Source organism: Panthera pardus, unplaced genomic scaffold, assembly GCF_024362965.1.
Source record: "Panthera pardus isolate Hobbes unplaced genomic scaffold, ASM2436296v1 HiC_scaffold_21, whole genome shotgun sequence".
Lineage (NCBI taxonomy): Eukaryota > Metazoa > Chordata > Mammalia > Carnivora > Felidae > Panthera > Panthera pardus.
In genome coordinates, this window is record NW_026526777.1 from 27,641,700 (window position 1) to 27,657,428 (window position 15,729).

Here is a 15,729-nt window from a genome sequence, read left to right on the forward strand (position 1 = left end):
TGTCTGGATGAAGCCCCAGTGGAAGCCCCAAATTCTGTCTCCTCTAGGACTGGCACAGGAGAGAAAATCACACGGGGAGAGGGATAGCTAAACTTTGTAGCTCAACTCTGCCTCCCCAAGAGTCACCATCACCTGGAGGGGAAACTCTGTCATTAACTCCTACTCTACCCATAGCAGAAAGGCACTCTTCTCCAGTTACTGCTCCAACACTGGACAACTGCATAAATTCTTCTTGGTTCAGTAATGCGAGTCGGGGTGTGGGATGGGAAATGAACATGGAGAGCCTGAGAATGGACAGCTGGATTACTAGGTCTTGTTCATCATCCATGTCCTATGACCTCCAACTATAACTCCTTGAGTATGGGATTCTTTCTTCTGCTCATTCCCCACCCAATTCCATAACAAGTGCTCTCAAAAGGATGTTTTACATTAAAGGATGTGTTTTTCCTTCCTTTTACCCTTAACCTTCCCCCTATCATTCAAGCAGTCCAAGGGTTCTCTATGTATACATTCTGGTATTTTCAAAGGTAAGGTCAGGATAGTTCAAAAACACCATGCCTGTGAGAATGAGCAAAGCAAGTAGGAACTAAATTCTGGAACTTGCTTCTCTATACCTTCTTCTAAATCCCTGGGGATTAATGAATTACAATTGGAGGAATGTCTCCCCCTAATGCTGTTTGTCCTGGGGTGAGATGGGTGGCAGACTAGGTAGTATGACTAAAGCAGTTGTTTTGTGAGGTGGGTGCAATTGCCTGTGGTTTTCTGGTGCCAGCAGCTCTCCACCCCTGGGTTCATCCACCTCCGGTGACCTGAGCTCACTGGGATTGCCTGGTCTAGCCTCAAAGGTTTGACATATATATTTCTGGTAACATTATAGCAAACATTTTACTAAACCAAAGCCAAATAGGCAGCTAGAAAAGCTGTTTGCTACCTCCTCTTACTCATGCCAAGCAAGACTGGAGAATAGCATGATGGGAGAACAGATTTTGACGGAAGAAGGATTTAGGTGGAATTTCGTAGCTTACGGAGTCAGTTGCCTTTTTACCAAACTTGCTCCTACACCAAAAGAAAACCTAATGAACTTATTTATACAGAAAGGATTTTAAGCAAACCTGTACAAACACACCTAACATGCCGTAAGAAAAAGATGCCTGTTTAGTTTGCTTCCAGCACGCAGCATCCATTTATGGGTGCCCAGGAAACTAGGAACTCCAATACATATACTATCCTTTTCTTCACAGTACTAACAACTAGAGAGCACACGATATGTAATATTTTGTCCTTAAGTAAGTGATCATTTAAAATTCCAAGAATAAACCCACTAAGTTAACGTGAATATTTATCAAAAATACTTTTCAAAAATAATGCTTTTTTAAGAAAGAGGTTTCTCATACAAACAGTGGAACTACATCAGGATCAGCAGAAGATATGGTCCTTTTAGGAAAAAGGACTGCACACATAAGCCTAGGAGTTGAGTTTTACATCTATCTTTTAGGCAAAGAACATCTCTTTCAAATGATTCCTACAGCCAAAACCAGCTGTGACTTTCTTAGAATGGTGGGCAGAAAATAGGATCTTCATAAAACTTAAGAAGGGGCAGCTAGTTTGAGTAACACCTTAGAGAAACACTCCCAAACCCTCAAAATCACCGCATAGCTGAGCCTCTGGGGCTGAAAAACTGAAATGCTTGCCCAAGTGAAAGAGCTGTGAACACACAAAAGATTTGTGCAAATCCTGTCTCTGGTATTTGGAAGAGAGGGTTCAGTATGTGTGCTGAGGGAAGGGGGTCCCAGGTGGAATGTTCAACATCAACTGACTCTGGAGTAGCTTGACTCAGAAACACCTGGGACAGGTATTTACTCTGGGAGGAATACTAGAGTTACTGAATATAAGAATATATTTTAGAAGAAACAGCAGTCCCTGAAGAGTCAGGTAATTTTGTTTTCAGGCCCTTAGGGTTTTTTTTTAAATTTAGATATAATTCATACACCATAAAAATCACCCTTTTAAAGTGTACAATTCAGTAAGTATTTTTTAGCATATTCGCAAAGTTGTGCAACCATCACCAGTATCTAATTCCAGAACATTTTAATCACCCCCAAAAGAAACTGTTTTGTGAGAAGGGAGATGATTCGTTTTCAGAAATACCAAATAAAAGCTGCGCTGTCTAGTTAACAGTAGGTTTACAATCTGTTGGAAATATATATGAACCACCCCCCATAATGGAGTCCCAAACTCTTAGACACTTCACTTCCTGGTCTTCCTCCCCTCTCCATTTCACGGGCTTATTTTCATGGGCTTTGCAATGAGCATGCACCAAAGAACAAAGGAGGGACTGAAAGTTTCCGCCTCACCTCAGAAAATGTACATTTGTACCAATCAAACTTCTTTTGCCTTACATGGGCATAGGCGATGTCTGGGTAAGGCTGTAACCTCTGTATTACTCAGCCAATGAGGAATCAGAGGAGGGACTTGCACACTAGGAGATAAATTGTCTGCTGTAACTGCCCTGAGTGTGTCTGTCCATCAGACACCCATTCTTGCAAGGAAGTTGATCAAAGCCTTGCTTCACTGTGCGCCGAATCTCCACGTCCCTCCTTTGGTTGGGTCAGTGGGCTTATGCCATTTTCTTCCCGGCGTTTGGGAGAAGAATGAGGTATAAAGAAGTCAGCTGCAAGAGAAAGGGAGCAGGGGACGACAGTTTGGAAAGACGGTCGCCCGGAGCAACTCCTCATTCTCATATTAATTGAGAAAACCACATCAATCATCAGTAGGCATCACAATTTATTATACTGTTTAAAGAGTATTCTTAGGAGGAAAACAGAACTTGTTTAAGCACGTAGCAGGAGTAATCTATGGTTGAGCAAGCACAAAGAATCTGATTAGACCCATAGCAGGTGGTCATGGTCTCTGAGAAAGCGGAGAAGTACCAGCAAAAGAAGCAGGTGGCTGTCCACCCTGAGCGGGCCAGGCGTTCCCAGCTGCTTGGCTTCAGCAACATAAATCAACCGCCTCCCCAGAGAGACATTTCAATAGAGGTTTTTCTTAGAGCTGTATTGTTTATTGTACAGTTCTAGTTAATGTTTTCCTCCAATATTATGTTTGAAGCATCACATCGATCCGAGGGACCACTACAGGCTTATTTCTCCCAGTTTTCATTGTCAATTTTCCCTATTCCCCCTCTCCCAAATTGCTAGCAACGTGTAATCTACTTTCTGTCTCCATAGATCTGCTATTCTGGATGTTTCATATAAATGAAATCATACAATATGTGGCCTTTTATGTCTGCCTTCTTTCACTTAGCATGATGTTTTCAAGGTTCATACATGCTATAGCATGTGTAAGCACTCCATTCCTTTTAATGTCTGACGATCATTCCATGGTATGGAATATCATGTTTTATTTATCTGTTTATCAATTGATGGACATTTGGATTGGTTCCACTTTTAGGCTATTTCGAATAATGCTTATGTGAATATTCACATACAAATTTTTGTGTGGACATATATTTCCATTTCTCTCAGGTACACACCTAGGAGTGGAATTGCCATGTCATACACTAACTTCATGTTTAACTTTTTGAGGAACTGTAAAACTGTTTTCCAAAGCAGTCGTACCAGTTTACATTCCCACCAACAATGTATGAGGGTTCCAACTTCTCCACATCCTCACCAACACTTGTCATTGTCTGTCTTTTTTATTATGGCCATTCTAGTAGGTATGACATAGTATGTCATTGTGGTTTTGATTTTCATTTCCCTATTGACTAATGATATTGAGCATATTTCCATGTGCTTATTAGCCATTTGCATATCTACTTTGGTAAAATGTCTATTCAAATACTTTGCTCATTCATAAATGGGTTGTTTGTCATTTTATTGTAACAATTTTTTATATAGGCTGGATACTAGTCCTTTATCAGATATATGATTTGCAGATATTCTCTCATTCTGTGGCTTGTCTTTTTCACTTTCTCCTTAGTATCCATTGAAGCACAAAGGTTTTTAATTTTGAAGAAGTCCAATTCATTACTTTTCTTTGATTGCTTATATTTTTGTTGTCATGTCTCAGACACGATTGCCTAATACAAGATTATGAAGATTTATATCTATGTTTTCTTCCAAGAGTCTTATAAATTTAGTTCTTTATCTATTTTGAGTCAGTCTTTGTGGAGTAGTAGTCTAACTTCATTCTTTTGCATGTGGATATTCAGTTTCAACACGCTTTGTTGAAAAAAAAACTATTCTTTCTCCCATTTTATTATCTTGGCAATTTCTGAACTTTCTTCTATTCCATTGATCTGTGTGTCATTAATGCCACGATCACACTGTCTTAATTACTGTAGCTTTGTAGTTAAATTTTAAAATCAGGAAATGTGAGTCCCCTAACTTTGTCTGATGGTGTTTTATGGGTCTTTTCCAGATTGTTTTGGCTATTCTGGGTCCTTTACATTTCCATGTAAATTTTAGGATCAGCTCATCAATTTCTTGAAGAAGAAAAAAAACAGTTGGAATTGTGAAATCACATAGATATAGATATGGGTATATAGTAATAGATATGATAGATATAGATATAGATATAGATATAGATATAGATATAGATATAGATATAGATATAGATAGATATGCCCCCAATTCCTGACACAGAGCTCCCAAAACATTTATAATCTCCTGAGTGATAGGAGTATCTTTTGTTCTAATGAGCCAACTCTTGATGGGCTCCTGGATGGGGGCTAGTCACCAGAAAGACCAAGCCATGATTAGAAGCTTGGAACTTTCAGTCTTACACCCTCTCCATCCTCCAGGGAGGGAGGTGGGGCTAGAGATGGAGTTAATAATTGATCATGCCTACATGATGAAGCCTCCATAAAAATCACTAAAGTAAGGGGTTTGGAGAGCTTCCACGTTGGTGAATACATCCACATGCCAGGAGAGTGGCACACTCCAATTTTATAAGAACTGAAGCTCCTACCTTTGAGACCCTTCCAGATCATGCCTTATGTACCTCTTCATCTGGGTATTCATTTGTATCCTTTATGATGTAAGAAACTGGCAAATGTGTTTCCCTGAATTCTGTGAGCCACTCTAGCAAATTACCAAATCCAAAGATGGAATTGTGAGAATCCCCAATTTATAGCCTATTGGTCAGAAATACCAGAGGCCCAAACTTGCAGTTGGCATCTGAAGTGGGAAGCAGTCTTGTGGGACTGAGCCCTTAACCTGTAGGATCTGATATTAACTCCAAGTAGATAGTATCAGAATTGAGTTAAATTGCTTGTTGTGGAAAAACCCATATATCTGGTGTCAGAAGTGAAATGTTGTGAGTAGCCTAGAGGGAGAAACAGAGTTGTTTTATCTTGGAATTTTGATGGGGACTGTATTAAATCTGCCTATCAATTTGGGGAGTATTGTCTTAATAACATGAAATCTTCTGGATTTGTTTTATTATTCATTGATACTTAACATTAATGAGCAGGCACAAACAAATTCAGGTTTCCTAAGACCTATTCTTCTGTCATTGTTAGCCTAATCTTCTCCCAACCTATTGGGCTGTAGTGTCCAAAGCAATCCCATTGGCTGGAGATGAAAGCTAGTGTTGCAGTGCTCTGGATGACAGAAAGATAATGTTCACCATGAAGTAGCCACTAACCCACTGGTTGTTTCGTGTACCTCCCTTTTCTGCTTTGTAGTTCAGAAACATTTATTTGAAAGACAGAGAATCCATAAACGGGAGCAGCCTGTCAAATACATTACCAATCATTTCATCTTTGTGGGCTGTAATGTGAAAGTCACCAAGTTAAATCCAGGAAAGCTCCAGCAGTTGTTCTTTCGTATGCTTTTCTACTAAGTAAATATGTTTTGTTAAAATATAAGCAGCATAAGCAATTTTATAATTCCTGTATTCAAATTCCTGATAGTATTTGTCCATGGAATTTCCCTGTGACTCCTAGAACTCTTTGTCGATGATAATGTCCTCTAAATATCCAACCACAGCATCAGTCCTGCAACAGAGCAGATAGATGTGTTTTGCTTCTTCTAAGGAAGACAGTGGTACCCACCAGTCTCCTACCTTGCCCTTGGCCTGAGCCCTTGCTAGGCCCCATAAAGCCCCACCAGCATTGAGGGCATGTTGAAGAGGCTTCCAGGGGTGCCACCCATGAGCCTGCATTGTGGGCCCAGGCCACAGCCATGCCCAGTCTGTACCTACACAGCAGGCCTTGGCCACAGCCTCCTCCTGCTGAGATTACACTCTGCCTGTGGCTCTTTATGCCCATTATTCTTAACATAATCTTTTATTTCTTTTTTTTTTCTTTAAGTAGTCTATATACCCAGCATGTGGCTCAAGCACATGACCCTGAGATCAAGAGTTGCATGCTGTATAGACTGAGCCAGCCAGGTGCCCCTCAACATCATTCCTTTAAAATGGTCTTTGGCTACAGGGAGAAGAAACAAAAGAATATAAAGGGGATAACATAGATTAAGAACCCAAGAGAATGGGGATGCTGAATCAAAAAGAAGAAGAGAGGAAGGAAGAATGGGGATGCTGAATCAAAAAGAAGAGGGGAAGGAAAGAGGGAATCCCATTTTTAAGCAAATGGCTTTATCAAAGCAACATTATCACAAAATAAAAGCTGGTTCTTAATGCAGACCTAGTTCTTTTGGAGAGATATTCTTAAAAGAGGACACTGTAATCCTGGACTTATAAAAGTGATAGTATTCTATTGCCATTAATTTTTCTTAGATAGTGACTAAGTGTATGTTTTATTCAGAGCAGTCCAAAAATGGGGGAGGTGGGCGAGGGAGCTGGAGGTTGGAAAGACAGACTTAGGACATTAATTATTAATGATGACAAGGAAGATGACAAGATAAAGTGGAAGGAGATTTTCAGGGAAAGAGACAGCATGTCTGGAATAAGTGGGAATTGAAAATCACCCAAGGAAACTGAAATTGGTAAATTTGTGGAGATAGATTTACTTCTTCCCTAAACTCTCTACGAGATTGCCACACTTGGTAAGTCATGTTGCCCAACAGACTTTCTTGGGGAGCTTCCGAGTGACTTGACCTCTGTTGCCATAAAGCCAGATTCCAATCTGCTCTTCTCATTTTGATTACAGATGTTCACCAGGTGCTAGCCAAAGATTATCTCCTGCCATTGGGATTTTGAGTAATTTTTATTCTTTTTTTTCGTAATTGATCCAATGTTTTACATTAAACATATATTGATTTGAATTTGGAGACAATATCAATAAAACGATTCCTATTTGGAGAAAAATGTGGCCCAGTCCACAGTCCTGGATCTAGGTCAGAATCCCAGGACACTGATGTCAAAACTTCCTCACCATTTCCCTGCAACCCTTACCAAGGAGCTGGTGTTTCGTGTGAAGTTGGAGAGGTAAACAGGTCCCATTCAGAGAGGACAATAGTTGTAGGTGGAGTGTCACCTGGAAGCAGTGACCAACTTTGCCTTGCCTTAGAGGATGCACATTCTGGCCTCATCTAGCTCCCACAAATATTGTATTTTCTTCTTGACTTTGGAGAAAACCTTGAAGCCTCAGGAGTTGTGAAGCTGAGTTCTTCTGCACCACCCCCCCCCCCCAAAAAAGCCTCAGAACTACACCTCCAGTAAAGGTGAGGACTTTCACGTGTTGTGGTTGAAACTTTTATATATATGAAAATGTGTGTATGTGTTGTCAAAAGCCTTGAGGGAATGGAAGTCTCAAGTCAGAAAGGGAGTTTATCTCCTGGATCTGACTTGATTACATTAATAACCTTAGATCCATAATAAGTGCCTGTGTTAGTCTGGGTTCTCCAGAGAAACAAAGTCAATAGGAGATGATAGAGAGAGAGGGAGAGAGAGAGGGAGAGAGAGAGAAGAGAGAGAGAAAGAGATTATTATGAGAGATTAGCTCACACAGTTATGGAGTGGAGGTTGAGAATTCAACAACTTGCTGTCTACAAACTGGAGGGTCAGGAAAGCTAGTGGTGTGGTTCCAGTCCAAACTCGAAGGCCCAGGAACCAGAGTAGTTGATGATGTAATCACAGTCTGAGTCCAAAGGCCTGAGAACCAGGCATGTCGATGTCTGAGGGCAGAAAATGGATATCTCAGCTCAGAAAGCAGACCAACATAAGCACTGTGGGAGACTCAGAAGGAGAAGAGACAGAAAAGAGCAGAGAGGATATTTGAAGAAATAATAGCTGAAATCATCTCAAGTTTGATGGCTATAAACATCCAAGAAGTTCAAAACTCCAAGTAAGATGAACTCAAAAAGACTCACACCAAAACACATTATAATCAAACTTTCAAAAGTCGAAACCAGAGAGAGAATCTTGAAAGCAGCAAGAGAGAAGCAAATCATCACATACATGCAATCCTCCATAAAATTATTAACACCTTTCTAATCAGAATCTTTTGGGGGCAAGAAGACAGTGGGCCAACATGTTCAAAGTACTAAAAGGAAAACAATTGTCAATGAAGAATCCATTATCCAGCAAAACTGTCCAAAAAGGAGGGAGGAATTAAGATATTACTAGATAAAAGCCAAAGGAATCTATAACCAGTGGACCTGCTCCACAGGAAATTGAAGCATTGAAAAATTCAGGCTCAAGGAAGCATTGAGCCTGAAATGAAAGAACATGAGACAGTAACTCAAAGCCATATGGAGAAATAAAGATCTCAATAAAGGTAAATATACCGGCAATGATGAAAGCTAGTATTATTGTAACAATGGTTTTTGATTATACTTTTTGTCTTCTACATGACTTAAGAGACTAATATATTTAAAGAAAAACTATTGGTGTAAAAGCTAGTATGACTTTAACTTTGGTTTGTAGCTCTAAATCTTATCTTCTAGATAACTGGTAGGTAACTAGAAGTAGCTAACTTCTATTAGAGAGTAGCGCATCTAAAAAGAAGTATTCGGGGCGCCTGGGTGGCTCCGTCGGTTAAGCGGCCGACTTCGGCTCAGGTCATGATCTCACGGTTCGTGAGTTCGAGCCCCGCGTCGGGCTCTGTGCCGACAGCTCAGAGCCTGGAGCCTGCTTCACATTCTGTGTCTCCCTCGCTCTCTCTGCCCCTTCCCTGCTCATGCTGTGTCTCTCTCTGTCTCAAAAATAAATAAACATTAAAAAAAAAAATTTTTTTTAAAGTCTTAGTTCACGGCACACAATGTATAAAGATGTAATTTTGTGACAAAAACAACCAAAAGCGGGGAGAGTGGAACTGTAAAGGAGCAGTTTCTGTGTTACTGAAGTTAAATGAGTATAAATTCAAATTAAAGAGTTATAAGTTTAGGGTGTTAAGTATAATCCCCCATGGCAACCACAATATTTGATATTTGTGTATCAAATATACACAAAAGGAAATGAGAAGATAATTAAAACATTTTGCTTTAAAAAAATCCAACTAGATACAAAAGTAGATGGTAATACAGGAAATAAGGGACAAAAATACTATGAAAAACACACAGTAAAATGTCAGAAGTAAGAGTCTCCTTAGGAGTAATTACTTTAAATGCAAACTGATTAAACTCTCCAATCCAGAGATTGGCAGAATTGACTTATAAATCAGATCCAACTATGTGCTATCTATGAGAGATTCACTTTAAATCCAAAGAAACTAACAGATTGCAAGTGAAAAGATGGGGAAAAAATTCCGTGCATATAGTAAGCAAAAGAGAAGGGGTAGCTGAACTAATAACAAACAAAATAGACATTAAATCAAAAAAGTTTACAAGGGACAAAGAAGGACATTATAAGTGTTCGTTAATAAGTGTTCAACACAGCAAAGAAATACAACAGTTATGAACATTTACATACCTAATAGCAAGTCTTCAAAATATAAGCAGCAAAAACTGATGGAATTAAAGGGAGAAATACAATAATATTTAAACAATTCAGTACCCTACTGACAATGATGAACAGGACAACCAAACATAAAATAAATAAGGAAATAGAGGACTTAAACTGCACAATAAACCAACTAGATTTAGCAGGCATTTCAGAGCACTTTACCCAACAAGAGAATACACATTCTTCTCAAGTGCATGGGGCATTTTCCAGGATATACCATATGTCAGGCCACAGATTAAGCTTCAATGCATTTTGTAAAAAAAAATAGATATCATTCAAAGTATGTTCTTTTACCAAAATAGGATAAAGTTAGCAATCAATAATAAAAGGAAAACTGGACATTTCACAAAATTGGGGGAATTAAATAACACACTTAAAAAAACTTTTTTTTTTTTTGAGAGAGAGCACATGTGAGGAGGGAGAAAGGCAAAGAGAGGAGAGAGAGGGGTGCCTGGGTGGCTCAGTCAGTTAAGTGTCCGACCTCGGCTTAGGTCATGATCTTATGGTTCATGAGTTCAAGCCCCACATCTGTCTCTGTGCTGACAGCTCAGAGCCTGGGTCCTGCTTCGGATTCTGTGTCTCCTTCTCTCTCTGCCCCTCCCCCGCTCACACTCTGTCTGTCTCTCAAAAATAAACAAACATTGAAAAAAATTTTTTTAAAAAAAGAGAGAGAGAAGGAGAGAGAGAATCCCAAGCAGGCTCTGCGCTGTCAGCACAAGGCCAACAAGGGGGTTGATCCCAAGAACCACGAGACCATGACCTGAGCTGAAATCAAGAGTCACATGCTTAACCGACTGAGCCATCCAGGGTCCCCTAAATAACACACTTTTAATCAATGGATCAAAAAAGAAATCACAAAGGAAATTAGAAAATATTTAAATGAATGAAAATTAAAAAAAACAATATACCAAAATTTATGGGACACATTGAAAGTGACTCTAAGGGGAAAGTTTATAGCTAAAAATGCTTACACCTCATCACTTCTACTCAACGTACTATTGGAAGTTCTAGCAAGAGCACTTAGGCAAGAGAAAGAAATAAAAGACATCCAAAATTGGAAAGGGAGAAGTAAAATTTTCTGTTTGCAGGTGATATTTCTTACAGGTAGAAAATACTAAAGATTCCTCACAAATAAAATCTGTCGGAACTAATAAACTATTTCAGTTAAAAAGCAGGATACAAAGTCAACACACAAAAATCAGTTGCATTTTGGGGCACCTGGGTGGCTGTCGGCTAAGTGTCTGACTTTGGCTCAGTTCATGATCTCATGGTTCATGAGTTCAAGCCCCGCGTTGGGCCCTGGGCTGAGAGCTCGGAGCCTGGAGCCTGCTTCTGATTCTGTGTCTCCCTCTCCCTCTCTCTGCCCCTCCCCTGCTCATGCTCTGTCTCTCTCTCTGTCTCTCTGAAATGAATAAATGTTAAAAAAAATTTTTTTTAACTTCAGCCTCACCTTATCCAGAAACAGGTGCTCGATGTGAGGCTGGAGTGGTAACCAGCCCCCCCATTCAGGGTGGACAATGGTTGTCAAGCAGGGTTTCCTGGGAGGGGTGACTAGTTTCTGCTACCTCAGAAGAGCCACTCTGGGACCCTATCCTGCATGCATAAAAATATTAAAGTTTTTTCTCTTTGATTTCAGAGAAATGCCAGCCCTCATCTTCTGTTAAACAAAAAGACTCCGAAGGACATAGCACTCCAAACATGGTAAAGACTTTCACGTGATTAGAAATTTCTGGTCACTTTTAGTTTGCAACCTACTTACCAGTCCAGGTTGGGGGGGGGAGATATACCAACAAGAGTTTCTCTTGGTCCCTCTGAGTTGATTCAAAACATCATAATCTGCCTAACGTAATCCTGGAAATGATCAGGCACAAAAGTAAACAGGGAGCTAACAGACAAGACAATAATAAACAGTTATTTATTGATCAATAACATCCAAGTAGAGTCTTTGACTTGAATTCAGAGTTTAGGGAAAAATATGATTAATGCCTAACCCTTGATTTCCTCTTCTTGGCAACACGTCCGCTGTGGTTGGGTCTCTGCTCCAAGAGTGGATAAACAAAAGAAGCTACTCCAATTTTACCTGGAAACCCAGACAGGAGGTGAAGATGGTAGAAGTGGAAGAGAATCAAACTCCTTGACCTTTGTCTCTCCATAGATGGCTACAAGTAGGAGGGAGGGTTGAAGTGCGTGGAGAAAAGACTATGGAAATAATTCGGCAGTGGTGTCCAGGCGGAGGGAAGGGGGAAAGGATGTGGGAGGCTTCCTGGTAGGAGGAGGACATCCTTATGCTTCTGTAAGCTGGAAGCACTTAAGAGTCATATCCCGCTCACGTTTCTTTGCAGAGCTCCTCCAGGCCCCAGCACCATGCGTCATTGCCTATGGAAATATATCATAGTTGTTGTGTCCTTAATCTTCCTGAGCTTCTTCCTCCAAGAGAATAATGAAGAGCATCTTACATATAACTTATCATTGGTAAGAACCAGAGGCTGAGACTGGACTGTTTGTCAATCCTTCAGTAGGAGGGGATGGGTTTCCAATTATCCAAATACTCTAGTTATCATCATAGAAGTTCTAAGAAGAGGGCACTTGAAGAATCAGGAGAGTGTCAGAGAAAAGATAAATATTGAGCCAGCCTTGAAAGATGGAGAAGACTTGAATAAAGGCAAGGAGGAAGAGAGGGCAGTTTAAGTGCAGAGAGAGCAATGCACAGATACTTCTAGAAAACCAGGCTGACTGGCAGGACCTGCATGTGATGAGGACTGCCTGGGTGCTGGGCACTTTCCTCACCAGAGTCTCGAGTGAGAGATGTTATTCGTCCCATTTCTCTTACGAAGCAATTGAGACACAAAGCCCTAAAATAACTTCTCCCACGTGTACAACAGCTGCAAGCAGAGAAAACCAAATGCTCAGGTTTTGGAAGTCTACATTTTTCCTTAATGCCTCAAACCATCTAGAGGAAAACATAAGTGATGTGGGGAAATGGTTCAGAAATGTGTGCATGGTCAGAGTGGAGTAAAAGAAAGAGTTTTAGAATTGAGGCACTGTGGATAACTTCGTGAAGGACAGGACCAGGCATTGGTCTTCAGCACCTGCCACAGTCTAAGCCGAGTTAGAGGACTTTTTGCCAGCCTGATAACGGTAGGAGAAGTTAGATGTGGGGCAGGGTAGGGCAGGCAAGTCCTTACTCTGCATAAGCCTATGATCTTCCTATAAGCATTCTTACTTCCTATCTGACTCCAGGGCCCACCACTCCTTCTGGAAAGTCCTGTGTGTTCTCATGGCGAGGTGGGGATAACAGTCAGCTGAGTCCTAACACTTGGGCTCCCGGTGACCAGATCCTGGGGCTTGCCCCGCCTGTCCTAAAAGGGGGATCTGCCCCTTATTTGTCTCCAGGAGTCTAAGGATGAATATCAGGGCTGATGCTCATCTTATCCTCAGCAGGAGGAAAAGAAGAAAATACTGTGGCAGCTCAGGCAGGACCAAATGACCTCTGAGAGCAGAAACCATCTAGAGAACTTCAAGGACATGCAGAAAGCCTCCCCTTTACTCCAACAGGCCAAGTACAAATTGCTGGCTGGATCCCCTCCCCAGGAGAAGAGTGAGTATAGGGGAGGGAGTGGTCAGACTAGGAGAAAGTCAGACAAGGTATTCCAATAAGAAAAAGGAAGATTGCGGGGGGCGGGGGGGGCAGGGGAGAGGAGGGGCACCTGGGTGGCTTAGTCAGTTGCGCTTCCAACTCTTGATTTCGGCTCAGGTCATGATCTCACGGTTCATGGGATTGAGTCCTGCATCAGGCTCTGCACTGACAGTGCAGAGCCTGCTTGGGATGCTCTCTGTCTCTCTGTCTCTCTCTGCCTCTCTCTCTCCCTCTCTCCCTATCTGTCTGTCTGTCTCTCAAAATAAATAAACTTTAAAAAAAAAAAGAGAAAAGAAAAGAAAAAGGAAGGTGGGTAAAAAGGGAACGTGAGCTCGTGTCTGATGGAAAAGCAGGTTGCTCTGAGGGAGGACCAAGCTCTGAAATGTGCTGTAGATCATAATTCTGAGTGTACTTTCTTCCCACTGGCCACCCCCTTGAATGACTAACAAGTTGAGAAGTCCATAGTGACCCGTTAAGGAGCCACCCCATAGCGAAGCTCATTCATAGCTCCCCAGGGAGGGGAAGACATGATGAGAGAGGACCCGGAGGGAGCTATGGTCAAAAGCACTGAGCAGAGGGAGAAAGGGGAGGGTGAATGTTGACTAGCTGCGCACTAGGGTGCCAGAACCCTTGGGTTTACATGAGTCCCTGGAGATCCTCCAATCGGGGTCTGGTTGATTCAAGGTAGCTGTGATAACTCTGAGGTCAAGGCCTGGCCAACTGGCCAAGCCAGCAAGTTTACCTTTGGTACATGGCAGCCTCCCCCATCAGAGAGAAGCTTGTTTTTCATAAAGTTTCCACCGATAGCCTTTTAAAGTTGTGATCAAATAAAACCACTTGGCAACTTCTAACCAGAGATTATCCTCACCTCTGGACCACACTCTCCCAAGGAAAGGAAATATGAATTTGTCACAGGTGTGGCATTAAGGGGAGACCTGAGAGGAAGTCCTAGGAACCTTTCCCCCATCTTGAAGAGCTAAAGTCTCCCTTGTCTCCCTCCACCCCTAGAACTGCTGACCATAGGGATTTCCTCAGAGCAACACCCTAACGGGAGCTACCTCTTGGACACTCTGCGGTCCCTGTTCCAAGCTTCCTCAGAACACGAGCTGAATTGTATTGTGGTGCTGGTCCACCTGTCAGATCCCGACCCCGAATGGCTCAGACGAACAGTTGCCAATATTTCAGACCTCTTCAAGCCACATATTGAGGCCCAGAAGCTGCTCGTGATCCACGGTCGTCTCGGTGACTCTCCTCTCCCAGGAGATCGGAATAATGTTAGTCGTACCTCACGCTGTGAAGCGCATTATTCCAGGCAGAAAGTCCATTATGCCCTCCTCATGAACTTTGCTATCAACCTCTCTGAATACTTTCTGATGATGGAAGATTATGTTTACTGCACTTCCAAATTTATTTCTACCATCTATTGGGCATTATCAGCCTGGAAAGAACTACCTTGGGCGATCCTGGAGTTCTCCAGCCTAAGCCTCTCTGGGAAAGTTTTCCACACCAGTGACCTCTCCCGCCTGGCCTCTCTCTTTCTCCTTTTCCATAAGGATATTCCCATTTACTTGTTTCTCTCTGAATTCTGCCTTCTCTTGGCCCAGAATGTTCCAATTCGTTTCAGTCCCTCAGTCTTCTTCCACATAGGCAAGTATCCTGTGTTTGAGGACACATGCTTTCCTGTGGAGAAGGAGAAGGTGTTTGGTGAACCAGACAACCCCGTTGCCAGCGTCCTCACTGACATGATGGCAGAAATGAATGGTATTCCACAATATGCTTATACTCTGAACAAAGAGTGCTACTCTACTCTCAATCCTGTAAGAGGCAACTACCTGACAGTGATTTTGGAGAAGCCACAAAAAGTCATCCGGATAGAGGTCCTGACAGGTTTTGACAAAAAAGGGCTGTATTGGCTACAGCAGGGCCAAGTGGAGCTGGGCTATGATCCCTTGGAGAATTCCAGAGGCTGCACCCGCTATACCCTTCTAGGTCCACTGGTGGAAGGAAATTTAGACCAGAGGGTATTTTATGAAGAAGATTCTGTGGAGGAGTTGAGTTGTATACGACTGCTTGTGCTAGCCTCTCAAGAGTCTTGGCTCCTGATCAGGCAGATCAAAGTCTGGACTCAGCATGAGGAAGAGGAGAGTTATTACAGTGGGAATTCTGGAAAGGTGGGGTTTGGGAATGGAATCAACATGGCCAACCAGAAATAAAGCCGAAATTGATCAAGGCCTGCTCCTTCA

The 15,729-nt window shown here is 41.8% G+C and overlaps 1 protein-coding gene across 5 annotated transcripts in view; it reads left to right on the forward strand.

The window, feature by feature from the left end:
* LOC109256540 (alpha-1,3-mannosyl-glycoprotein 4-beta-N-acetylglucosaminyltransferase-like protein MGAT4E) overlaps window positions 1-15,729 on the forward strand; it is a 31,242-nt gene extending 15,513 nt beyond the window's left edge. For 3 of the 5 annotated variants that reach the window (XM_019431960.2, XM_019431936.2, XM_019431971.2), the window contains exons 3-6: window positions 11,486-11,550; window positions 12,192-12,321; window positions 13,288-13,447; window positions 14,495-15,729. In XM_019431960.2, the coding sequence (XP_019287505.2) occupies window positions 12,214-12,321; window positions 13,288-13,447; window positions 14,495-15,699 (1,473 nt within the window). In that variant the 5' untranslated portion in view covers window positions 11,486-11,550; window positions 12,192-12,213 and the 3' untranslated portion in view covers window positions 15,700-15,729. Of the gene's footprint in view, window positions 1-11,391; window positions 11,551-12,191; window positions 12,322-13,287; window positions 13,448-14,494 lie in introns of those variants that run through there. The other 2 variants (XM_019431993.2, XM_019431981.2) reach the window with 2 other exon arrangements.